The following is a 27,245-nucleotide window of genomic DNA, read 5'->3' as shown; positions in this document are numbered from 1 at the left end:
TCTTCCAAAGGAACCGTAATCTGAATACGACCATTCAAACCATGATATTGTCATTAAAGAAACATATTATATTTTGTTTGTTAATTAGCAGCTGATACATACTACGAAGACATTAACTTAACGATGCACCCTGTGACAAGAACTATACATCGTTAATTAGGTGATCACCATGTTAGGGAAGTCCTCAACAAAGCACACTATATATAGTGAAACGTTGTTACGTTGTAAACGTTGGCTTGTATCTATCTAAACAAACCAAATCATATTTTAAGTCATGAACGAAGGAAGTTTTTCCAAAAAGGGATTGTAAGTTATGTTAGGTGCGAAAAAATAACGTCGGTAATAAAAAAATGTTAACGGTTCACGCTCGTTAGAACATAGGCTAGGTATAGAGCGTCTTAAAAATGTATACATAGTTCGAACGGTTTTAGCTTTAATTTTTATTTAATGAATTTTAATGTATTTAATTAAGTAATTAATATTTAAATTGTGAACGAATTTATATGGACAAGGCGTATTTTTTTTCTGCGACGATTGCTCGAAGATATTACCGTTTAAGGTACTGCTAATAACGATAGGCTATGGATTCACAGCTTCCATCAAAGGTTTTAGTTGGTGCTGTGACGCAACAATTACGGGTAGAATATATACCGTCGATTTTTTGGCATAAATATCATTTTTAAGGTTTAAAGCTAATTTTTTTTATTCGACTCATTATAGGTTGCACAGGTCGATCTGTCTGAAGCTGCTTACGAGATCGTCTTTACACTTCTCCTGCATGTTCATATCTCTGATAGCATTTTGATATAACTTCAAAGGTTAACTTTCCTTCACTCGCTGTTCTCAGTTAGTTGCAACCTAAAAAGGCCGCACAATGAGAAACAATGGATGCATTTTTGGGAGACTCTGTTCATGAAACGCGTTACAAACTAGTAACAAATCACTAAAAGTGTAATTGCATTATTGCATATTAACACGAAAGACATAAAGGTAGCTCAAAATGGCTAAACGGTGCGCCAACGACATAATACTGTTCCTTTTTCGGTGATTTCAAATCAGCAATTTACGCCTTCGGACGTGTGTATAAGGCTCTAGAAGAGGCACATTTCACTATAATACAACGAAAAATTCACGGCAAATAGAAAAAATTAATCTAAACTTGTAATGTAACTTTGTTAACACTGACTGTTCACGTGCACATAAGGCGCACGTCACGCGGGTTGCCAGTCAGACAGATATCCTCTGTTACCGTGACAGCCTACAGATTCGTTGATGCCATCGCTCCTGGACTCGCTTAAGAATGAATCAAGACAATGTACTCAAATCTTTTACTTTAATCAGAAACCATTGATAATTGGTGCAAAAGTCAACCGCAGGAACCATCGCTGAACACGAACAGAGGCTTCGTGGGTGAACTCATAGCATTGAAGCTGATTTATCGCTGAAGCTACACTTACGAAAATGTCTTCAACATGTGCAAGTTTTTTAGAATAATAAGGATATGCTTTTGAACAATAGTAGCAGCCTGTATCACGTATTGACTAGATAGGGAAAATTCGGTTACGATAATTGTTTGCTGTAACCGCTGTTGTGTAGAAGAAGCTGTTCCGTTTGATACGTAACTCCGTGAAAGGCCCATTCAGGCCTGCAGTGCTACTACACCTGCTACATCTGCAAACTGTTATCGAAATTCACTTATGGCAAATTAATAGGATAGGATAATCAGCATGTACGTAAGAAGTTTCTAGACTGTTGTCAACTTTAAGAGAAGTATTATAGAAGCCTTATTGTTCCTGTCTAGGGATGGAAAGCAGTATACTCTAGAGCTCACTTAGTTGCCGTATTAAAATAAGATTGCGATTAAATTTTTAATAGTGTGTTTTAAATACTATCGAGGCTCGATCTAAAACACCCACCTCCCATGCATCAAATGTACCAATCGAATTCCATATATATTTGGTTGTTGATGAATTCGGGCATTTGTTCGAACAAAAAAAAAAATAGTAAAGCTACCCGTGACGCATCGCGTGAGTTACACTGAGACCGTCAGTGACCACCCTTCCTGTACGTACATCTACGACGAGTTGCGTGAACACAACGGGTTTGCATTGCAGAGGAAGTATGACAATGACGTAAACAAGCGCCTTCGAGCCCTTGGGCTTCTCCAGTCGTCCTTCTGGCAAAGAAGATGGACGTTTTGATCCGAATCTGTGAATGCGCTCATGAAGTGAACCGATTTTCGTTGCCGCGAATCGACGATGCCCTCGACGCGTTAGGAAGAGCACAGATTGAGTAATGAATGGTTATTGGCAGAACCCAGTTACAAAAAATTTAGGCGAAGGCCCTTCGGACCAGCCCATGCTGAGGCAGTGTTCCAGCGGTGACCTCATCGCATTCTTTCTAGGTTTAAAAAAGCATCTACATTATCTGCGAAAAATACCTTCTGTCTTCGGCGCCGCCGATTTGCACCTAAAGATGTCGATATGTTTGTTTCTTGTGAACGAGGTCTTTTATTTCGGCCGAAGTGCTTCTTTTCTGAGGATCTCACCCTAACACCCCCGCTACTTTTCAACAGTTTCGAAACTTTCTGGGGCTGAAACCAACTAAAAGTCCGGTTCCAAGTCGCCAAACAATTAAAGATCTATTAAAAAGGAGTGTCCCTTTTGTATGGGGTGTTCCTTACCAAAAAAGGCTTTAATCTTTAAGGAGATCCTGATGAGTGAACTTGCGCTGCTTCAGTTTGATAGCGACGTGGAACACGCGGCGGCCAACGCTACTTTGCCTCTCTCGATCTAAGAACTACAATGGCGTCGTAAAAGGTGAAATATCGCATGGTTGTCTCAACTGTTAATAAGTTCCGCCCGAACCTGTACAAGCGGCGAATCGTAATGGCTACCGAAAGTAGAGTATTTATATATGTACAGAGCGAGCAGGACCTTTATCATATGTTTGCTTGCATGACCCTGGAACTGCTAGAGTATGATTTCGACGTCCGATACCGGAATAGCACGGCGAACCGGAATGCCGACTCTGTTTCGCGAGATTTCAAGCTTAGCAAAGACTGTCCACTGATAGATGCTCGCCGTTCAAAATCACTACGATGGGATACAGGCCTTCGTCTAGGGCAATGTGCGAGCTAATTCCGAGGTCAGCATGTCAAGCTCTGTTTTGCGCGCTCCGACATTCGCCATATGAGGACAGCTGTAACTTACCCGCAAGCGGACAGGTAAGTGAAGCGGACAATCCGTACGAAGAAACGGCTGCCTTAGCGTTTGCCGGAGACACCTCGTTTCTCAATTTTCGTGATGTTTTCAGGCGCAGCTATGTTCAGATTGCTCCCACCCCAGAGTTAAGGTCCATTCACCCGCTTGGTCCCTCAATATTCGAGCTTTGAAGGGCGACCCACGGTTAGCTTTCCCAGCGACAAGTTTCCAAAACATCCTTTCTCTGCGGGTAGCTATGACGTGAGGAACTCGTCTCTTCACGTCATCCTCGCCAGCAGCCCAACATATTTCTAGAACCATTGCCCAGGATGAAGCCTGCAGAGTAATTTTATTTCCCACTCAATAGCAGCTGTCTGTCGTTAGATATCTGTGAGCTTCAACACATGTCTTTTCGCTATGTTCGTCCTCGATGTTTTCCTTGCTCACCTATACAGACCCATTCGACTCCTGCATTGCCATTGAGCGGGTTTGTCGAATGGACGTCAATCGCGTGCGACGCGTAAACGACGCGCGTATCAACGAATTTTCACACTTCGCTAAGCGGGCGCAGTACGCACCATTTTGGTTCTTCTGAAGGTTCACTACTTCTTTGGGACCTCTTTGGCGTGGTGAGCAGTGGGGAATGCGCTTCGTGGGATCTCCCATTTAATACTTGAAAGCGTTGCCGCTGCGTGTACCCGCACAATGAATCGTCAACGTGAGAGGATTATCCTTTTAACGTTATCTTCCCTGTCAATGTCATCCTTTATTTTCCTTATTGTTATTGTCGTCAATACGCACGCTATTATTATTGTCTTTAATATTCCTCTTTTGACAAACGGTCCTAAAAAACTTACATTATTTGCCAGTTGATCTGCGTATACTTGTCCGATAAGCCTAATTATCAGCAGTACTATGGGAATCGCTATGTATATATATGTAAATTGGTGGTGGTGGTGCTCATTACCCGGCCAGCGACTACTAAAAGTTGCCGATAAGGCTTTGGGATTGGCACACTACCTACTGAAGATATTAGCTGAAGATATACCATCTATCTATAATAGAACAGATCTCGAACCAGCAAAGCAGGTTCTAAGGTACCTACGTATCACAGTTACACAACCCCCTTATTTGTGTAGACAGATAACACTTGCGCTTTCGTAGTGTTCGCCAGCGCATTCTGATTTTTAACTTTCTTTTGCCTAAATGTAGCAATCCTTAAGTTCAATTACGGCTACTTGTAACTAGCAAAAAATCCCCAATGAAACCTTGACATCACCATTAACGTTCTATTGACAGGTATAGAAATATAAAAGAAAATTTAAGCAAGTGAATTGAGCGTGTAGACAACAACTAATCAGGTGTCCTAGCAGCCGGCTTACAGCCTTTAGTTTGGGGTCAGTACCAAATAAGGCGAAGGTCGGCAAAATTCCAGAGTCCACTGGTTGACTGTCGGAGTTGTAACATCAAATGCTAGTATTCTTTAATTTGTTTCAGATGGAATACAGCGATATCGTTTATTTGGAAGACTTAGTAGTTCGGATGTACCATGTGCATTTACCTATACGTTTATCAAAATATAACCTGTGCCGCCGGTGCGTCATTTGTTACTGTGCAGAAATCAATGACCCATCCAGTGAGTTGCAGCTTATTGGACATCAATGCTTTAGCTCTTCGTATCATCGTAACGGTGATGTATCGTCCTAAAATTCAGCTCAACTCTTCGGTGCTTTACAGCACCGATCTATCTGCGACAACATGAATTTACCGATATATGATTGATTGATTGATAGCGTTTTAATTGCGTAGAATTATAACTGCTCCTAAGAAACTTGCCAAATTTACATGCCTAACCATTGATGAGCCCACAAACATTACACCCAAACCCAGAAATGCAATGACACTGTTCTGGTCTACGAGAAGGCCTCGTATTATTACGGAAGTGCTATTGTGCGGGAGGTATTGTGATAAACACTATATTTTAAATACTGCTACAAAATAAATTAGCTACTGTCTTTTTATTAAATAAAACTTTATTACTGTTACTATTATTGTCGTCGCTAACGTTAAGTGTATAACTCATATTCTATATATATATATATATATATATATATATATATATATATATATATGTATGTATATGTATATATATATACATGTATATATATATATATATATACATTAAATATATTCATCAATAAATTACAATAATTGTCTTTGTCTAAAACCTCTACACTGGTTTGTTCCTCTACGAAATTTTCACGTCGTGAAGATCTCGCTCGGGTCTTTCGATGGTATAATCAACTAAAAATTTTCCGCTAAATATAAACTACGCTGTGTCTTCATGGCGCGTTTTGTATGTTTTTCCACTATTATAATGCTGTTATATTTACACGCTGTACAAGTATCTGACAACACAACAGGTAGGCGTATAATAAACGGAAAATTCCAGAAGAGCACTCGTTGTAACAATAAGATTGGTTTTGTCTAACTTGGTGTACGGCGCACCGTGCAAGACGTGTGTTAGCACGATATATGTTTAGCTAATTAAGAACACATTAAAAATTCGAGAAGATTTTACTATTATCACGTCAGCTTCAGTATAGCCCTCTCATCGATTTGTCCCATAAATATTACTTTGCCGATCTCGATGACGACGAGCACTGCGGACGTACTTAAGGATAGGATAAATCGGTTTTAGACCTTTTGTAGTGGATACGGGTGCGGCGGTCTTGATTGCATAGCGATGCATTTGATCTATGCCGAGTATTATAACGGTAATAGTTTGTAGTATGGCTAACTTATTGAGACCTGTCTTCACGCGGTCTTCAACGAGGTTGCTTTATTCTGTACTCACCAAAAAATAGGCGTCGCGAACTGTTGCCCAATCAACGAACTACCGTAACTTCATTTCTTCAGCTAATTTGGTTTAATTCATTGTATTCATGTTAACTAACGTATCTCACGCATGCTCACAATTATAATAATGATGTGTCGTACAAACCTCACACCCAGTTTACCATTTATCTGTTTACGGTAGTACTAGCTGTTGCGCAGCTTCGATGCAGCCGAGATCATCTGAGAGGTGAAGAATATATGCAATGAATCATTACATGTGACTTTTCAGTAACTTCATTTGAACCTTCTCAAGATGTCGCATGCATAATGGGCAGTTTAGCACCGCAATCGTGTGCATGGACACGATTAACAACTCACACGCGGTCTTTAGACGGCAGTATTAGGGTATAGCGAGAAAAATAACTACGCTAAATTCGACAAGTACTACTTCTTCTTCTTCCCTTAACCCATCGACTGATATAGCTGGGGTCGGCAGCGACCTGGTCGAGCGCGACAGGGCAACGTTGTGGGTTACAGGTGTGAAACGGGAGAATTTCACTGAATCATCATGGCCATCGTACAGCTAAGAATCATCCCAATCAGTAGAAGCGCTGCTGCCCCAATACCGACACCGGCGACTGTGCGCGCATGATCTTCCACGAAGTCGCGCACTCGAGTGTGGCAATTCTGAAACGGAGCGAGAAAATCGAATCTGAAGATCAGCTATTTGTGAACGGAGCACGGTCAGTGTCTACACAATGTAACGACTTCTTCTTTTAGCCAGAACTTTTAAACTTCAAGAAGCTAAAACTTTTTCCTGAACAGTTGAATTTATACGACCTGGATCTTCGCCTATTAGCCACAATAGCAAATGGTACAATAATTTCCATAAATGCTAGCTGATTGCGGCCAAACTCTACATCAATTGTTCTCTGATAACGATAATAATAATAATAGATAAAAATGCTCGTGTCCTGCTGGAAATTTCGGTTTATCGAATCACTATGATGATCATGATTCGTTTATTTTTCCAAGCGACTAAATCATATAGTGTCGAACAGCCCCGTTGTGATTTTATCCTTAGGCGGACGTTTGTCACACAGAAAAATCACTCGATATCCCACATCCTCCGAGCTCTTCCGTATCTACGAACAGCCCACAGATGAAGTTAACTCATCGATTGTTATCACTCTAAATATAACTCTGCTCAATCGAGCTATCTCTTTTTTGTTCTGTTCCCTTTGGTTATAGTGGCCGAACAGCATTGAACGCTGGACTAATACAATACTTTCGTTGAGATTATAGGCTTATTTGACTAGTTTTTATTTAGGTAAGCAGCCGGCTTGTAACTTCTAGTACGATGCTGGCAATCAAGTTTTTTTTCACACCCACTTACATTCCCGTTTATCCTCTATAATTTTCTGTTCTCAGTAAACGTCTATTAGCTGACGCGGAAAATACAAATCGCTAAACGCTAGTGTTAGTGGCCGGGGTGCTGCCGCTGGCAATTGTAGTGAGCTACGCCGGGAGTGGCGACAACGGCAATAGTGAGAATGCCAACAGTAAAAAAAAGCACGACGTCGACTGCGGCGGCGGCGGCAGCGGCGGCGGCAGCGGCAGCGGCGGCGGCGGCGGCGGCGGCGGCGACACTCGTAGTGGTATCCGGTCTACCGCAGATATTTGTTGTCTCCTATTTTTGTCTCGCAGCTGTCTGTGCATGTATATGTACGTGTGTGCAGCGTCGATGTCTGCAAGCATATCCTGTTCGTTGTCATGCCTCCGTAGACTGTTGCCGCTTAACCAATGTTTTCCTGAGTGGCTATAGTTGGTAAACGTTGACGCTGGCTCTTACCTGCGCACCGTTTTACAATAGCCTTGACAGTTCCCTGTAAAATGTGTTTTAAATTTAGAAACTTCAGTTTTATTAGCAACAATTCACCACCATTTTACCATTATTTCGCACGCTCACAGAACAAGTCACAATCCGCAACAAGAAGCGGCCGCTGCTGTAATAGTGACAATAACAATAGTTAATCGTATCTTGTAACGGCTAGCGTACGTAGCGACTTCAGTTCCGCTCTTTGTAATGTCTACCTGACTTTCGTGCCACTTGCTGAAGTTGTGCGGCAGTAGGTAGATTTTATAAACGTTCTACTATAACTGCCACTCATACACATACATATATATTTATAAATATTCCTTGATAGCCATTTCGACTGGGCCGAAGATTACGTACGTACGTACGTACGTACGTACGAACGAACGAACGGCTAAAACCATATCTCACAAATAATAGGAACACCAACTGAAAAACATACTGTACTTCATGGTTATGATTTTTTTTCAGAAGAAAGAAAATTTTTCGGCGTCGTTGCCCTCCACGTTAACAACACGTCCCAGAGGCAGGTATACCTGTATAAGAGGACCGTCAGCCGTTTCAAAACACTAGCGCGATGGCACACTTTTTATCTAGAATTCACACGCGTCGCGGAAACATTGAGGCTGCGATTGTCTTCTACGGAACTATCACAAAAGGGCTTCCTTTGGCCTACATTCGTCCGCACTCGTTGCTACCCCGCGGAGTAGATCGACAGCCGTCGCAACACTCTTTAAACCAAGCTAACACACAAATTTCCGTTAATGAGATAGTAGTTAGACCGAGTACCATCTACAAAATGAGTTGTCAAATGTGGTTAGGTTAAATGAGAAGGCTCGAGTTCGTGATGGTTCCTATTTTTGCAGCCAATTACTGATCAGTCCATGCTATCCTGAGAATATTATAGAATGATATCCATCGATGATGCCGTGTATGAGTAAACCCGTTTCAATAGACTGATGCAGTAACTTGCGCGTGAAGACCGATTGGCGAAAGCTCTCTCGTGATCAAAATACTGGCAGTGGTAGGTTAGATAACGATTTACTACGTGAGAGAATAGTTTGCAGAATCTTCAACCGAGGAAGCGACGCATCCGTGACGAAAATTGCCCATTGCAAAATGGAACTGATCGTATCAGCAGAAAACGAAAAACGTAAAATTGCGGCTTGGTATATAATAGCTTATGAGTAAAAGCTGTCAATCTAAGTTCAGCGTGAGTTTGAGCCGCAATATTTCGGAACTATTACATTGCGCTTCTGCACACTGATTCGTGCACTCTGCATTTTGCATGTTAAACATGTACAAACATAGGCAACCGGCGTCGACAAGAACATTGCCGAAAAATCGTCTAACAAGCCAAGTCGGTAACAATGTGAGACAACGACAAAGATCGTTGTTACGGTGTGAGAAAGGCTGAAGTTTCACGCATTTAATCGCTTACAATTGGCATTTTTTGTTTCAACGACAATGAAAAAAGGTCCTCGTTATTTCTTAATCATAGGTACACCCTTATATAAATACATTAAGTAGATTTTTGCAAACACTCACTGCCTGCTATTAGTACAAGTGTCGCCATTATAATATGATATGAAAAAATATTATTTCTGGTCTATTATTTTGTAGCGATCTACGGTCGCTTTCACTACGGCTGTTGAAGGCATCGTAGCAGACGAATTCGCTTGCGCACTTCGTCGTCGCCAGCGATAATTCGAGAGACAAGTTCCCGAAGCGTAACAACAAGCGTCGTCCCAAGGTAAATGTCCTTCCTATTCTTGTAATTTATATTTTTTCACACGTCTCTGCTAGGACGTAACGCTTGGCTAACGCTTAACATTCCACCGGTGGATGTACCCTATATATTGTATACTGGTCAACCGTTGCGGTAGGCGAAAGCGAATCCCGCACGCACACAATGGCGCACACAGATAGCGCTAGCTATTCTCCCTCGCCTCATAGAAACATCACAGAGCAAATACTCTAATGTTTGCCTAGGAAACATTTGCGCTCACGCTTGTGTGACAATGAAATTACATATGATAAATAAGTAGGCGCATGAGCGGTTGCTTTTACGCGCTATTCTAGATACGTACTTAGCGTTAGCGGAGTCAGTGCATCGGACAGTGCGAGGGAACAGGACTTACGGTAGGCCGTACCGCTTCTATCTTTTTCCTCTTTCCCGACGCTAGTAATGCGGATGACGGGGGCCAATTTGGATACGCGACACAGAACTTTGCTACGCACGAAAGTCGTTCGGCTTCAGCGACAGCCGTTGCTACGGCTGTGGCTGCTGGGACGACCTGAACCACTGTTAGCAAATGCCGTTAGAGCTTTCGATACATTTATTACATTAGCTAGCCGTTGTTAGACGAAAAATAATTTCATACAAATATAGTCGTACGTTCGTGCTCACAACAGCAGCAGTAACGAAAACAGCAATACGTCTTTCCATCTTTTTTATCAGTAAAACTACAAGGCAGCCCTTGTAGCACGGGTGGCTTGCTGTTTTATACCCTCGTCTCCCCAGGCTCTCTTCGCCCCACGCGTTCCTCCCCCGGTCCTGTTCTGCGTATGCTGATTGTTTCTTGGAGAATAGTATTAATAAATGTTTATATACCCGGTGCGCGCACGTATTATAGAAGGCGGCGTAGCCTGAGTAAACAAACGGCGAAGTAGCGTGCTATAGTTGACGATCGTTTCTATCCTGGCAACTATCTGTCTTTATCTCGGTGTCCGCGTAGAATACTGACTTGAAGCAAATAGTACAAAACTAGAACGAGAAAAACAACTGAGCCGATGCCTGCAAAAGGCCTCACTAATAAACAGTAACTTACTTCATTCTTGCAGCTATAAATCTGTTCACACGTGGCGTTACAGTTTTAATTCGACGCAGCCCCACTGCTCACTAGTGTCCTTGTTTAGCTTTTATCAGGACCAGATCTGGCCCTTACCTCTTCCCGTTACGTTGTCGCCGCCGCAGCCGCAAATGTAGGACTATAACTTTTATTAATATGACACATCAGTTTGGTTTGATCGAATGATTCGCTCAATAAGATATCCGATATTGACATCATATATCAAGATATATCACAGTCAAATATAAACATATTATTCTTCTGGTAGGATCGATTGAGATCTAAAGTAACATGAAATATATTTAGATCAAGCACCATATAGTCACCATTTGGCCAAATGTCGTAATCAGAGATCATCCAATGGATGACGCTTCAGGGACGCAGGTCAGCCTGCCGCTGATTTCCATCGTACTCATAACTAAATACAGTCAACGGTATTATTACTATTGCTGACGGGGTTCGATTTACTTACTTTGAGAGTGGAACGGGAGCACTGTATTATTACTGCTATTATTGTTAAAATTAGCTACTTTCATGGTGCATATGGATATTTAGTTACTGAGCAATATATGGCACTTTGTATTATATAATTTGTTTGGGTATTATGCTAGCAATGGCAGTGCGTATGTGCTCGTTTGTGTCTGTATGTACATTGCAAAGAGATTAGCTTTCCTAGCCCGCTCGAACTCATTGTTCGCTACTGAACGGTCACGGGGCCCTAAACACAGGACAGAAGAGCAGCGAAATAACCGTGATCATGATGAGATCGGTGGTCTGAAGTAGCGACGGGTCTTTTACTGTCATTTTGAAGGTCAATGGAATGGTTGGCCGCGAAGCTCTTACAGTTTGCTTGTTCCTCATTTTTTCGATTTCAGCTCGAATCGCTCACTGTGCCAGCTATTCCCTTCTGCTGGTGTGTGTGTGTGTTGGCGTTCGTTCCCATTGTATTGCATTCAATAGCTATCCGATCCGAGGTTCAGGTCATTGCAGCTGGCGACCCATGTTTCCCTGTTGACCATTGCATTACATCGACGATCGCGCAGCAACGTATCGTCACGTCTAGACGTAACACACCGCCGCAGATAGTATATTTCATTTCTTATTCATCTTCTTCTATCCATTCGACAAGCAAATGGTGCCGTTTACTAACGACATTGCTGTTGCAACGACAGACTGCGCTGACCACGAACGTTGTGAAGCTGAAGATCCGCGTTGTAGGACCTTCAAATCTTTTACGGTTCCGTTGTCTTTTTCCGGTGAGAATACAACACTGCCGCCACAATATCGTTGCGCGTTGTCCAGCGTACAAAGTTGCCGATCTGTCAATCTGCCCGTTTGTCTATCCGTCCCCATGGTGGTTTCTTCCTCGTCGCAGTGGACGCTTCGAAATTCTCGACTCGGCTTCCGTCGGCAACAGTTTTTGTCACTAGACGTTTAAGATTTTCGCAGAGATAAGTGGATTTTTCAGTCATCGCTATGGCTATTGGTGTTTTTATAGACTAAAATGAGAAGGCCGACGTTGTAATGGGGCAAGTACGTCATCCATTTCCTACCTCGTTCTATATTTTATATTCACTTAAAAGAGAACTGTCGAAGCATGGCAGAGTTTATTTAGGTATCTTCTCATTTCTTCCATATAGAGCTGGCCATACCGAGGCCTTATGCGAGACTAATTTGCTAGATTGAAAATTATCAGTACGCTGCGTAACTGAACAATATTGTAACAACATGTATAATAGAAAAATTGCACGTTTATAGCTAGTTGCTAGGCAGATATAGATAATTCACCACGGCGGGTAGGTCGTTCGTGCACCGGGTAAAGCTACGTTTACCTAGCCTCCGAGGCCTTCTGAGCCTATATTGTAATCTAGAGCAATTTCGTCCTATGTGAACAGCAACGATAAAATAAAAGAGGCTTTTCACTGAAAGCTTCCAACGCAAGGGCAAATCTAATTAGTCGTTTCCACTCACGTTAGTAGTTACTGACGGTGAGTATGTTTTTCGTATCGTTCTACTGAATTATAGACGACATTCGCACCTGAATCTACATTTTACGGTTTGACTACTAAGAAAAACGTCCTATTTTCGAGGCCAATTTATGATTCAACTTTCCGATAAAGCTCAGGACAATACAGAGCTAAATGTTAGCGAGTATTGAGTACTTCCATAATTATTTGACCTTACGAATAAATCTAATCAGTGAATCCAAAGCGCGTGTGCTTGCCAAATATGGTGTACAAATGATGACTTGGCAACGCGGTTAACGTCAACGCAAAGTATGACAACCATTCTCAACCTACAATGTATTTATACTCATTGTCGTCGTCCTCAGAGGTAACATTTTGTGTGCTTTATTGATCGATGCATGAATCAATGTTACTAAGCTAAAAGTTAGAAAGGTGAACTTATGCGAACCTTCACAACATCGATACTGCAGTCATGTTTCGAATCGAACCCTGAAGCGTCGCGGAACTGCGTAAAGACTTCAGTGTAATTTACAGTTAGAGTATTTAAGCTTGGTCGCGATATGACTTTTTATACAATGTCGTCGTGAGAAGCTTCAACTCAAACAGCGGAGACAGCGCTAAAGGTTGTATCTGTCGTAACGGCGAACTGCTACTGCCCTTGTTGTCATCGTTATAATTGCTATTTCACAGCTTAGCGTTATGGGCGCTTGTGGAAACGTCTGAGAATCGCCTCGGGCGTTTCGCATTGACCACGTGATACCCGTACGTATAGCAGTCAAAAGGGCATACACACAAAGCTCTGTCGCGCCTGCCTTCATCCTCTCTTTAATCTTCAATCATTTGCGGTTCGTGATGAGTCAAAGTAGCGGCACAGGGACGGGGCAGTCCCAGACGTCACTTACTGTCATCTTGATCATTGTTGTTATTTGGGGAAGAGATGAGAGGGAGGGAGTCGGCTATTGCCCCACAACCAGTTAATTCCAGCATAATGGAACGCAGTGACACTAATCGGTCACGTATGTCTCGTTGGTGCTAACCCAGTCACCGTAATAATGACAATATTACGGGTGAAATATGCACGAAAACAGAAATATGCATATTTATGAATGGGGTAGTAGAGGTAGAGGTAGAGGGGGGGGGGGGGGTACAGCAGTGCGAGGTCGGAACAGCGATAGCTACCACTTGACAGGAGACCGAAGCCACTAGAGGGCGAGGTGTCACATATGGATGCCGTTTTTACCCCCAATGTGTAATGGAAGCAGTACGTCTATTAACGACAAATGCACGAATGGACGGACGGTGGCGGACTGAATACCCCGCAACGATTGTGTAATTTTGTTGCTGATACCGCTTCGTATTATTAATGCTGCTTAAAACGCCAACGGCGGTTTTCCCCATTGTCTGGAACCGCCAGCTTCTGAGATTCTAGGCTTGTTTACGGCGACGAGCATGTCTATGTGGCGACGTTGCGCTATTGAGAAAAGTCGTCAGACAACTGGTAGCGACAGCGCTACGACGATCGCAGACAAATCAATGTGCTGTCCGCGGAGATAGTATTGTTTATGCGTATCTCGGGCTGAAAATCGAATAGCTATCCCGACCGTTTTAGCTCGACTGGTCATTAACAATTTGCGAGCCAACAATCGGTGGGGCGATGAGGTCGACGACCTTTGGCTTTCCCTTTTCAGCCTCTGGTTTTTGCCTTAGGGCATTTTAACGATAAATAATTGAATACATCATTTATAATTGCTGATGCGGTATCAATTTGACTTTAATTAATTGTTGTTGATATCACGCCATTATATCTCTTGCAGATACACTATTTATTCATACGTTCATTGGTTTAACGCTTACTACACTACATTACTGGTACAGAGAATTTAACAGATTAGCTAGCTGATGATGTACATAATACAAACGACGGACACACACGCCTACATACGCAAAAGTATAGTGATCGTCTTAGATTGCCTAAAACACTTCTTTTCGTACGACACTTGTATAAACCCCGTTTACATCGCCGTATCATTCAGAATAGGACTGTTCTTCTTTCATGCTCAGATGCGATAAATACGATTTCTGAAATTCTTCTGAGCGTTTCTTGGTATTGTATTGTACGACCTTTTTTTCAGCTCATAGGCCGAAGGCAGCCTAGGTAAGCCCCTAAACATCCTTGCAACAGTTTAAATCATGTTTATATTTCACAATAGCGGGAATGCTATAGTCAGTCCTAAGTAGAATATTTTGAAGGTACATTTTCTAAGCAAAATGCTAAATACCCCTAGAATAGAATGTTTTGATAGATAGCGAAGATGCCTTCGGGATCAATCATATCTGACCTTACGATTAAAATCCGCATTTTTATCGTTTAGAATTTCTTCCCAAGCCCAAGGAGCTTGTCCCGCAATTTTAGTTCATCTCTGATGCTATGGCCGAAAGAAAGCCCTCGACTCCGCTCAACTGGACACTTCTTCAGATCGCACTAGTTGCTATTTAGATAGTCTGAAACTCTCTGGCTAAAGCTCAATGTATAGTTTTCAATACGAAGCCACTGAGTGGAAGCATTAGCATTACTTCGTAGTGTCATCTAAAGCGTAGAGCAAAATTTAACGACAAAAATACCGTTATAGCACTGTGACTATTTCTCAGGATCATATAATTGAGTAACTAAATCAATTCCAACAGATCAGACAAAGTAATAAACCGCTCAATTACTAGAGATTTTTGCCTACGAAAAGTATCTACTGAAATGACAGTAGGTGGTTTTTGCCACGTAAATCGCAGTTATATCTAATGCAATCAGCACTTGACAAAGATCAAACAAAAACTACCCCACAAACGTAAATTGAAGGGGCATGTAGGAACAAGAATTTGCATGAGTCGATCACAAGATCAAGGGTAAAGTTCTACGAAGACAACAGCACATGCCTCTACGATGTACGCTTCTTGCAGCACAGCTTCGAACGACAGTCTAGTGAAATGACTTGCGGTTTTCTACAAACTTTACGACGTACACGATATTCCAGTAGTTTCGGATTCGTTTCCGTAAAATCCTATTTTCAGTCACGCTGAGCCCCTAAATCACGTCGGCATCGTGTGGACGCTTTCGTATACTTTATAAAACATATAGCAATCGAAAGAAGGGGGTCATAGTTCGTGTATTTGCGACGGCAGAGAACACTTGTCCGGCCATCGGACAAGACAGATAGCAAGGAATTTCAGGCAGATGTTAGTATACAGTGAAAGATAAATATTTGTAGATATCTTACATTTTTAGACAATGCCTTAGTTGTTATAGTGGTCGTCGTATGGACGTTTTTGTCGTTTTTTTTTTTTAAGAAGATACAAACATTAGAAAATCATGTTGATCACTCCCCTTAATAGGCCATATTATATATTTTGTGCTTATAATTATACAAAAATCATCTTCAGCAGTTGTAACGAATGTAACTTAGAATAATGTAACATCTGTTATGATGCTTCTTAAGAGGTTTTCTCATGGGTAAAATGTTATCCTTATCGGATTGATTGTAGCAGATACAACGAAAACCTCAGCTACATATACTGCATCGAAACGATTTCAAACGTTCTACAATACAAGTACGTGACACAAAAGTTATAGTCAGTCCACAGGAATTAATAATGTCCGCCATGTTTGTTTTGGTGCTCCTTCATAACTAAATCAAGATAACTGATAATTATTTAGATAATTCTTGCTTCTTAAACAAAAGAGCTGGCAGCTTCTCATTAGCACACGTAGATTTCATATAAATTTCATGCTTATTTTAAACCGAGTCCGATATTTTTACATGGCGTGAAGGACTGCTAAGCCCGGCTCTTTGACTCACTTCCTTATGATTTATTTGTTTGTTCGTCCATTCATTGTCTATGAATACCATTTTATTTTCGTCGAAAAGAAAACGTATAAAACATTTTATACTTTTTGCCGCAAGGGTGGACCGCTTACTGACGTCGACGTAACGCTTTCACGCTTTTACCCTTCCAAAGCCAAGAGCCAATTATGGCTGTGTGCTTAGTTATCAGTTCCCCACTTACCACCCCCGCGTCTACGTCATTTTTTCATTTTGAATATATCGTGAGTACTAGAAAAATGGACAGTTCTGGCCGGACAATGGCAATGAGCCGCTATCTTCAACCCTCTTAAACGTATGTTCAAGCGACAAATTTCAATTTCAATTAAATTCATTTTGCCAAACCTGGGCTGTCGTGGCAAACGATCCAGGCACACGCGATTGAACAAAGTATTCAGGAATTGGATTCGGCTGTGAGTATGAGCACAAATAACCTAGAAACGATAGGTGACAAGAATGGTAAGCTGTAAGGTGTTCTATGTAGTTATTTCTTACTTACAAATTGTTCGTAAAGGGTAATCCGTAACATAATGCTAGTACATGAGCTCGCATCAGCAGATTGGATGTGCTGCTCTAAGCTTATAATCGAAGATTGACAGGGAACCACTTTCGAACGATTTAAGTCTCATCTTCCATAGCGTAGGACCAAATACGCTGCGACCCAAACAACACAGTTGTCTACCTTTAGATGAAGAATCGCGTATGCTCTTCCATTCATCCAGATTCTGTGAACGGTGTATGGACGACTATGGGCAGACCTACACCTTCACAGACCTGGTTGACTATCTTATTCCAATCGTTATTAGATGCGGACAATCAAATAGTTATAGATCGAAAATTATTAAGCCTATTGTGTCTGTATACATTGTATCAACACGTATGTAGCGATGCCTATCTCAGTTTGTTACGCTTCTGGTCGACCTGACGATGTCGCTAGCTTAGGAGCCGCACGGCAAAGATAATGGTGGCCGCAGCGGGATCTGGTGCCCCATGCGACAGTGATAGTTGGAACAACTATAACAAGAGTTTGCGCGGTGGTTGACATATATCGAATATTCTCACCGGACGTTCATGCGACGCTCGTACTGCTGTTGATGGCGACGGTGAACCGCGCTCGATACCTCAAACAACAATAGTCGTAGATGCTAATCCGGTCGATGATTGAATGACGCCCGGGAGGTGCTCGGGGGCGGTGCTGTTCTGGACCCATTTTGTTCTATACAATTTTTCCTCTTTTGGCTCGACCAAACACAAATATGTATAGGCCAAGAACGAAGCCGTTTATCTGGGCGACTGCCCAGCACATTCTATTCTGCGTGCAGGCATAAATAATGCTTCAACATACTGGCCTTATAGTGAATCCCATCGAGGTCCTATTGCACGGTTCCTTCATCTTTGATGGCTTTCAGTAAACTATTTAGATTACTTTTAACGTAAACCTATACTGATATCAACTCAATGTATATGCTACAGCTTTGGCGATGACAGACGAACGTTACTTTCGGGGGGTGAAGAATAGGAAGGATATATTTGTCTGCCGAGTTGTAGCCCCCTGAACTACGTTCCCCTATACTTCACGGATACCGATATCACGCGTATCTATAGTAGAGTTTTCTATTCTTTAAAATGCTACTATTTTGCTACTACTAAATGGACTATTTTCTTTCGTTGTCAATACACACAAGCACTGCAAATCGAATGTATAATATGGGAAAAAATAGCCTTCATGTTTTTGAAGAGGTGCAAGCCTCAGCGTGTTTCCTGAAATAGCAAACGTTTTACGCTTCTGGTCTGGTCTATATCTGAGGCTGATGGGAATCTAAGCAGTGGAAACGGTGTATTAGAACAAATCGTCATTTTGAATTTGCCGCGCGTCTCAACTGTTGTCGGCACCATTTTTTCCATGAGTGCCAGTTGTGACAATGCTATCGAGCAACCAATCTGATTTCATCTCGTCTCACGACAATGACTGCGACATTTGCCGAGTACGAGGTGGCATTAGTCGTTTTGCGAACGACCCGTTGCGAAATATCGGTGGTTCAGTACTCATTTGTTCGTTTAGGCGTCCGAAGATCCCTCCCTTTGGCACTTTTTACTGTTGGCCACACATTCTCTTATAGCCGCGATTCCACCCTACGATATTTACTTTTCACGCTTAGCTAGCTAGTTGAGAATTCTGGCAGGAGGGACGAAAAAAACTTCGTGGCCGGGCCATTCGTAGCGATTGCAACGGGTAGCTTTCGCTACGAGCTGTTACGGAGACCTTGCGATGTGAGCGAATAATGAATGAAAGTGATGCATTTTGCCACGCTATTACTTCTACCATGCTGCTCGTAATGTTGATGTATTGTTAGACTGGTGTCATTTTTATGTGTGAATTCGTTTGTGAGTGTATGTTATGCATGTGTGTATATATATATGTTATTGAAACTGAAAGATTAACCAGACGCCTCCGGCTGGGACAAAAATTTATTCCATTCTCTCGGTTGAGTAGACAGACTGTTCGTAGTTCGAACAAAGTAAACGCGACGGGGAAAAACCACAAAACGAAATGACGGTACGAGTCAACTTCCAAGAGCTTCAGGCAAGTCGTATCGATACATTGACACAGAAGTTATATAGGAAATTAACAAGGACTCGAGATCTCTCCAAAGGGTGTACAAATCGATAAATTGTAAATAAAAGTATATGTTATTAAACCTTTAATTCCTTGCATGAGTGTATAATGTTGTTACAGTTTAGCTAATTGACTTTGAGGAAATTTATTTATACAGAGATAGTTACCGTAACGAACGTATCGCATATTCAGTAGCATTCATCTAAGCTGGCATAGGTAACTCTGCTTGCCCCCTACTCCCCCCCCCTCCCCTAACCGGCAATACGAACTTTCCAAATCATAGAAAGATCTCTGTGGAAGCAACAGAATGGTTGCTTACCTCTAGTAAATGGGACACCATTTACTATTTCCGATTCGAACGAATCGTGACCAGTGAGAATCAAAGCTATTGCAGTAACATAGAGGAGAGGCGTTGCCAAATATATAGAAGCGCTATAACGATTACGACGAGAACCTCATGGCCCAGCCGTATTTAATTGGTCAATGTGATCCCTTCGTATCGTCGAGCACAATGGCGCGCCACCTAGGCAGCAAATAAAGCACTAGTTCTGCTTCTCTCAGCGGTACGGTCCTGTCGCAGATATCTATGATCACGTTGATAAACATTACATAACGTGAACTGTATTTCGGTCCGAGAAACTAAACCGACCCAGCTACAAGCGTCCGTACCCGGTTCGCAATAAATGATATACTCAAAAAAATCATTCAACTTACAGCCATATAAGTACTGCTCTCCATAGGGTTCGCTTGGCAATCCGATATCCATTCTTTTCGTATGCAGCACGACTCAGGAACCTATATGCAGATTTAGAACGCTATATTAGTAGGCTAGATAACGAAAGCCGGAGAGATAAAGCCGTACCTTATATTCCTTCAACTTGCTACGATGGAGGAACTTATCAAATGACTGATCCATCGATACAAAACTTCGATAACTTGCGAGTTGAATCAATCGCCTCATGAGCGGCGATATTGGGACGCAGCGATCAACGTAACGTCTGACACGACTTATAGACGGAACACGTCCTCGAGGTTTTACCAAAATTATTTTTTGTCCCGTCAAAGGAAGGACGCTTCTGTGCGATTTGTACTTAATAATACTGGCTCTTTAACTTCGATCTAGTTAACGGCTAGATACTGCAACTAAATTTTACAAATATATCAACTTTTCCTGTAGGTTGGCAGGTGTACTTGTACAAGATGTGTTGTCAAACGAAACATTTCACAATGCCAGAACCTCAGATCAGAAAATAAGACAAGCAGAAATACAATAGGACACAGAGCACAGAGCTACATATGCACTTTTGTGCGTATAGATGCGCAGAAGTTCGTCTAAATTACGTAGGGATTTCCGAGAGCAAAAGCACGATGCTCTGCTGTGTCTTCATTCGAAATACAAGTAATGATAATACAGTCGCAGTTGATAGCTGTTGAGAATATTATGTCCTATCCAAACATAGCGAAGAGAGTTAATTCAATTCCCCTGATCTATGCGTTTTCGAAGCAGGACAAATGTCATTGGAACGTAACCCCAAGAACGTTTTTACCTGTTTCTTATCGTTGAAATAGATATTCAGGAGCCAGATCTTGTATGGCTTCTCATTGGGAGTCGGTCCGGGAACTCCGCAACATTCGAACTACAATTAAACAATTGGTAATCTAATTATTAAAAAAATCATCTGAGCTATTATTAGATAAATCGAATGATGCTCTTAAGCGCTAGACGTTTTTGTGACGTTTAAAACAACTTCCTATTATATCTTAGAAAAATAGGTCTTATTTCTATTAGAGCTATTGTTGGACAATGTATATATATTTCGATAAGATAAGGTCAGAATACATACGTGATGCTGTACGGCATCCCATGCCTCCGTGACGTCGGTGTCATTTCCATATGCTGGAATTGTCATAATCATCTCTTGATACATTCGCTCGCCGACCTAGTTAAAGCCGACAGAAAGACAACAGCTGAAAATGTTACTTTTCGAATTGTTTCAGTATTAGTGAGGCTCAAAGAAGATGTTTAGCCTTGTCCTATTCATAGTACGCTTACAGCCTAAAGTGTTCATCCTATAATTAAGTGCAAGGTAAATTTATATTTCGAAGCAACTTTACCTAAATAGAGGAGTTGTTCGGTATAATCCAACATAGTTTTACGCGTTCTAAATTGAGAAATCGCGGACTGGTTGAAAATTAGCTGAATCTTTTGCTTATACACCTAATGCTAACAGGTAAAAATGATCGATTTTGCACTCACACCCCTTACACTTGTACAAAGTAAAACATATTTGGGTAATTTCGCGCAAAGTATAGCGAAAGGTCTATTTCAGCTAGTCCATATAACTGAGCCAAAGTTCGACGGCCATCATTCCAATGCATTTTTCTTTCAATTTTTATAGTAATAGGTCAATTTAATTCTTACAAACTCTACTCTTCCTAACGAAAATTTGTTTTTTTTTTTTGTTTTTTCTTCGACATGAGCTTCTTTAAGATAATTGCTGTCATTAATTTAATAGTAATTCCTTCAGAAGAATTTTTAGAAGCGTTTAACAACAACTTTGCCGTTAATAGATGGGACGACTTACCCGCCGTTCTACCACTGTGACAGATATCAGTGAAAACAGTGTATTGTTGCAGTAGAGCTAAGCAAAACAATTTCCGCGAATCAAGGTCAAAGCGACTCGGACGACTATACAAAGGTATGGCAAACATTTTCTGGGATACAGTGACTACTAATCTAAAAGACTATCTCCGTGGACTTAAAAAATACGACCATGATCATAGGACAGTATTGCACCAAACGTTTTGGATAAACTGGACTGATCGTTAAAGACGAGAGAGCTGGGGAGGGGGAATGGTAGGTGCCTTTAACAGGGGGTGTTCATTATTTGGAAAAGTAAATTAAAACAAACGAAGTTACAGCGTCGAACAGGAATAACAAACAGCATCAATATCAACTTGCGGTAAAATTTTCCTTACAGTCTAATAAACGATATTATCTGGAAGGGATATTTTGTGGATTCATTCTTTCTATGTTAGCAAAAAAACTTATCTAATCATTTGGTTTGTTAGTTTCGTTGGTTACTTTTCTACAAAAACTACTAACTGTTGGCTCATTCTACCCAGTTAAGTTAGACGTTCATACAACCTATGCAAAGTACTCCGTCGTATACATTTCTAGGGTTTCGTTATAAGCACAGAACAAACGTACATGGTACAAACGTTTAACATAACGAGGCTCGACAACCGTTTTAGTGTCTAGCAGATTAACAAGCGAATGAACTAGTAATGATCTAATAAATTTTTATTTAATTAATTTTCCCCATTTGGACAAACCTCGTTTCGGAAGACGTAGCCGAGAATTCCTCCAACGAGTAGAATAATGAAGATCATGAACAGTATGACGAAGAACTGAAATTATTTCATAGCAATGGAAAACATAAGCCATATTAGAGGAAAAATAAGATATCGAATGTATGTGTACACTAGTATGGATACAAAGTGTTATTATTCAAGGAACACGTCGTCTTTACGTAGCAACAACGACGTGAAGGTCTAGGATTATATTAGTTACTGTGAATCCGGTCAACTCGATCCCAAACGTGTTACAATCAGTGGGCTCAGAGAGGGCCTTGACGGTGATCAGTTTCAGCCTCCACAATAACAAAAGCTAATTTTCGTTTCGAAAATCGATCATACAACAGAAAAGATCATTCAACCTGGAATATTGGCAACTTCAATGACAACTGCCAATTTAAGAGAAAATGCGTTTAATCAGAAATTAATAAAAAAAAAAAAGTTCGAAATGCCGTTTGTACATAAGCCAGATCAATTCTAGCCCGGTTTTTTTTCTGTTTCTTAATCAGCTTTCACTTTTCGTTGCGAATAATTTACTGGGCACGATCATGCTAATGATGACAGTGACTGTGATGATGTGGAAAGAGCCATGGGAGATTTGTGCAAATATTTGTCAAGTTCGTACTGCTTCTGCCTCGTTGATCCAGCTACTTCGCACAGATCTTCATAAGCTGTGAATACAGCGATCTGCATACATACATATACATACAGATACATACATACATACATACATATATATATATCTAAGTCAGAGCAATCGGTCGCCCACGGCGCTACTTTACGTAAGTGCCATGAACGAATGGGCGAACGAACGTAGCTTTCCCCAGTTTACTTCTACAGCATTACCGCAAGCTTCATCGTTCGACGAAGTTGGCGTACATTGCCCCGGGGCAAAGAGCTGCCGTTACATCATTATTAATGCGGTTGGCCGTAATGAAACAATAACACATAATGTTGATGTTGCTGTAGCAACCGGCGTCAGTCTCTCAATAAAATTGAGTTCGTAGTTAAATTAATAATATTATATTTTATACCGCAGACGATCACTCTGATCATCATCAACAGTCATGAGTCTTGCTAGTCATTAATATAAGGTTGAGATTCGCGCAAAAACACTCCTCATAAAATGGCGCTATTCGTTTACTATGGATGTAGTATTTGGCAAGTTGAAATCAATTGAATTGATATTTCATGCATCACGGCATAATAACTAGGAAGGACCATCGCGACCACAGGTAACTCTGTGAAAATTACTTTGTCGGCGTATGTGTACTTTTTATAGTAGTTGGCTTTCTGTGAAGATTCTTTTTAAACATACATAATTTACGGGTGCCGTCCGTGTATAAGGGCGAACAGGAAATTCTGAGGTTTCACGAAAATTAATCATTGGTTGTTTAGAGGGATGATGGGTCAATTCATCGCGTATCTGTCAGCATTACCTAACACCGCCTAGGTGATACACCGACAATCGTTGCCATCGTAGCAACGGCCGCAAAAAATATCTCAGTACATGCTCTGCATAAGTTTCTATAAATGGTGCATTATTGACAGCGAGAAAAAGTTCGTACAAAGTCCTTCCAGACTATAGATTGCTTTGTAGTTCTCCTCATGCCGCACGTTCTCATTCATGTACTTTCATCAACTTTTCTGTTCTTATAAATTTCAATGAATGAATGAACAAATAATGTCCTGATTGAATAGACTGTCCTGTCTCTACTCCGTGCAACCTCGACATGCCCCACCTGGGTCAGCCACAATATTATCGTTGTAACGACGAAAACGACCAGCGCTGTTTCGAAGTCTGAAGTTTGAAGTCGTTGACGCGGAGATCCAGACACTTTCACTACCGCCATCCCCACACCTTCCCCGACCTTCCTGCCCCTACATCCTTTTACCAGAGAAACAATGAGGAATTCAGTCGAAATTCGTGATCGTCATCGTCATCGTTATTATCACAAGTAGTGGCGGTGGCGCTACTGATGCTGTTATTATAGATAGGTGGTGCAAAATAGTGCCCCCACAAGTGACCAACAAAGTCAGAAATCGCGTACGCAGAGGTAGAGGCATGAGCAATCGACAAAAAAAGCAAAAATTGCTTCAGCTATGACAGACAACGCCAGCTGTCCGGTTCGTTGTTTTGGTTAGCTTGTGTCCCAGGCATGCTGCTTCCATCAATTTGTTCACTCAAGACCCAATAACACATGTCTCTATATGTGTGTGTGTGTGTTTATTTGTGCATGGAAGTACTCATACCGCGAACGCGTAGTACCGGTACTTTTGTCGTTTCTACTCCCATCACTAGGTGTCGCTGCGTTCATAGGTAGGGTCTATTCTATTCTATTATCTAGGTGTGCGCATACGTAAAGATTGCGGTGGGGTGGCGTGTGGGGTGGACGCAGAGTAATATTCTGCCGGTGTTGCGATAAGAAGGCGACAACCGCTCGGGCATTCGACCCGGTTGTAAACTCTCCTGATCCATATAGGTGTTAAAAAGAAACTGTTAACCAACAACGCTGATGCTAACAACAAAAGTAGGAAAAAAAACCCTCTGTCTGTGCGAACACTGACCTTGCTAGAAAGATAACATTGTCAATGATCATGATCACCCTTTGTGCGCATACGCAGATATCTGTGTGGGTAGCCAGAGCGAGTTTTTTTTTCATTGATCGAAGTGATGCCCAAACGCCTCAAATGGTGTGGTGCTGATTGATAGAGCTATCTATAAAAAAAAACGTGCTAGATGTTTGTCAAAAATAAACATGGTATGTACTTAAAGTCAGGTAGAAAAAAATCATGACTTTGACGCATACTAAGTCAAGGTATCAAGCGAAGCATCTGGCATAGTTCGTTGATTTCATAAATAACTCAACCGTTATTTGTATCTCAGAAAAGGTCAGACGTTATCACTGTTTGCAAATCAAACCTTGCGCTATATATAACTGGGTGTGCTGAACATTTACCCCAATGATTCACTGAAACTGTCAGCTATTACGATACTGTTATAACGCTAATCAAATACTGTTTACTAGGCTCAGTACCACAGGGTCCATAATAAATAATATCAGTGATCTAGCGTGCACTGCTACACCCATTGCAGACTCCAACAATTGCACCGCTGGGCAAAATATGGATGAGACTCTTTTAGAGAAACGCGTGTGCCCAACCACGGATATTTAGTTACGGTACACATGGCCAGCATGTGCGAAATCGAAACAGAATTCTTGAGTCAACCACAAACGACAGAGGGGCGCTCGGTTCGTGCCCCCTATAGCATAGCGTCAATCGGCTGGATTGACGAGGAGGATTGACGTCCATCCAGTTCGAAGGTCTCGTAGGCCAAGGGCAGATGCTAAAAGCGTCACCATGAGCAAAAGCCAAAATAGCGCAAAACCTAGGAGCGGCAATCATCGGGTCGAGCCGTCAACAACAACAGCCGACCAGGGGAAAGCTGCTGAATTTAGCACGGCGGTTCTAGTGACTAGCCATTGCCAACTAGCGGACTGGACGAAACAGACTCGAGAAGCAGAGGCCGTAGAGCGATTGAGACATCAACGACTACGAGGCGATCTATCGCCGCTCATTACCAATAGCTCTCACCTGCTGAAGCAGTACGACTAGAACTAGTGCCAATAATGTGGATCCCTGCCAGATTCAATAGAAACAAACACGTCAAGTAGCGACCAGAAAGCCGAGTTAGCAAGCTGACTGGCAGATCGTTTGGCAGTCAGACAGGCAGGAAGGCAGGCACGTACAATAGCACGTTGGGCCACTTACAAGCAAAACTACTACTATTATATTATTTTTCATGCTTACGAGCTCTGTTTTACCTGGTAACGTTTGCCAATGGATGTCTGAATCATTTTATAGCAGAGAATGATATTCCCGATCTTTTCAGTCGTCGTTCTGGTTTCTCCGTCTGTGCGCGATGCGTCCACATAGGCCGATAGGAGACGCACAAACACGGCCTGAATCATTCTGTTAGTTCTACCGACAAAATAGCGCGCATACGAACTGGTACCCATATGTACTCCATACCAGACTAGTATTACTCGAACAAGATCGAATAGGCGCAAACTATTTCGGCAAATGGGTAAAGCTCACGCGTCGAATTTTTACTCGCTTGCTCTTGCTTAACGCAGTCGTCCGTTCAGTCGAATCGTTAGTAACCAATACACTTATATTAATTTCCACTACTTAGCAGCCGTCGTTTTGCGCGCAAATGCTCATGATATTTCGGTACCGGTCCTTGTCGATGTCTGTTCGGACCAATTTTGTACTCCCCGCAAAGACGACGGTGATTTCCAGGACTCGTTTGCCAATTATCGAACAAACGAAAGAAGACATACGCTCTATGGCGGAAAAATCTCGATCACCTTGGAAGGGGCCAATAACGATCCACGAAACGCCGTCCCTATTCCGTATGACTGGTCGATAGTGTTTGTGTGGCCGCATGGCTTTTATAGTTGTCTACATGCGGTGTGTGCCAAAATTGATGTTTGAACGCTGGTACGTTAGATGCTCTTTTTGCGGTAAGTAGTGGACCAACCACCAATGAATAGTACCGGGAGCCAAAATAAGAGCTAGCTGAACACAAATATCATTATCACGTATCGCGTATTTCAGAACACGCCTACACGCGTACACTCATCGAAAACGGCGTCGT

General features: G+C 41.8%; 1 protein-coding gene across 1 annotated transcript; it reads right to left on the bottom strand.

Moving 5' to 3' along the window:
- Positions 1-5,218: 5,218 nt before the first annotated feature.
- Positions 5,219-26,717, bottom strand: LOC111269094 (tetraspanin-11). Its single transcript, XM_022848455.2, has 6 exons — positions 26,410-26,717; positions 22,562-22,636; positions 21,070-21,165; positions 20,773-20,862; positions 19,940-20,020; positions 5,219-6,728 (listed from the first exon to the last, which is right to left on the bottom strand). Exons 1-6 carry the CDS (start codon positions 26,602-26,604, stop codon positions 6,597-6,599), a joined length of 669 nt encoding a protein of 222 aa, XP_022704190.1. The 5' UTR covers positions 26,605-26,717; the 3' UTR covers positions 5,219-6,596.
- Positions 26,718-27,245: the final 528 nt, after the last annotated feature.

Source organism: Varroa jacobsoni, unplaced genomic scaffold, assembly GCF_002532875.2.
Source record: "Varroa jacobsoni isolate VJ856 unplaced genomic scaffold, vjacob_1.0 scaffold_1353, whole genome shotgun sequence".
Classification (NCBI taxonomy): Eukaryota; Metazoa; Arthropoda; class Arachnida; order Mesostigmata; family Varroidae; genus Varroa; species Varroa jacobsoni.
The sequence above is the reverse complement of the archived record's forward strand: the minus strand, read 5'-3'. Positions and strand labels throughout refer to the sequence as shown.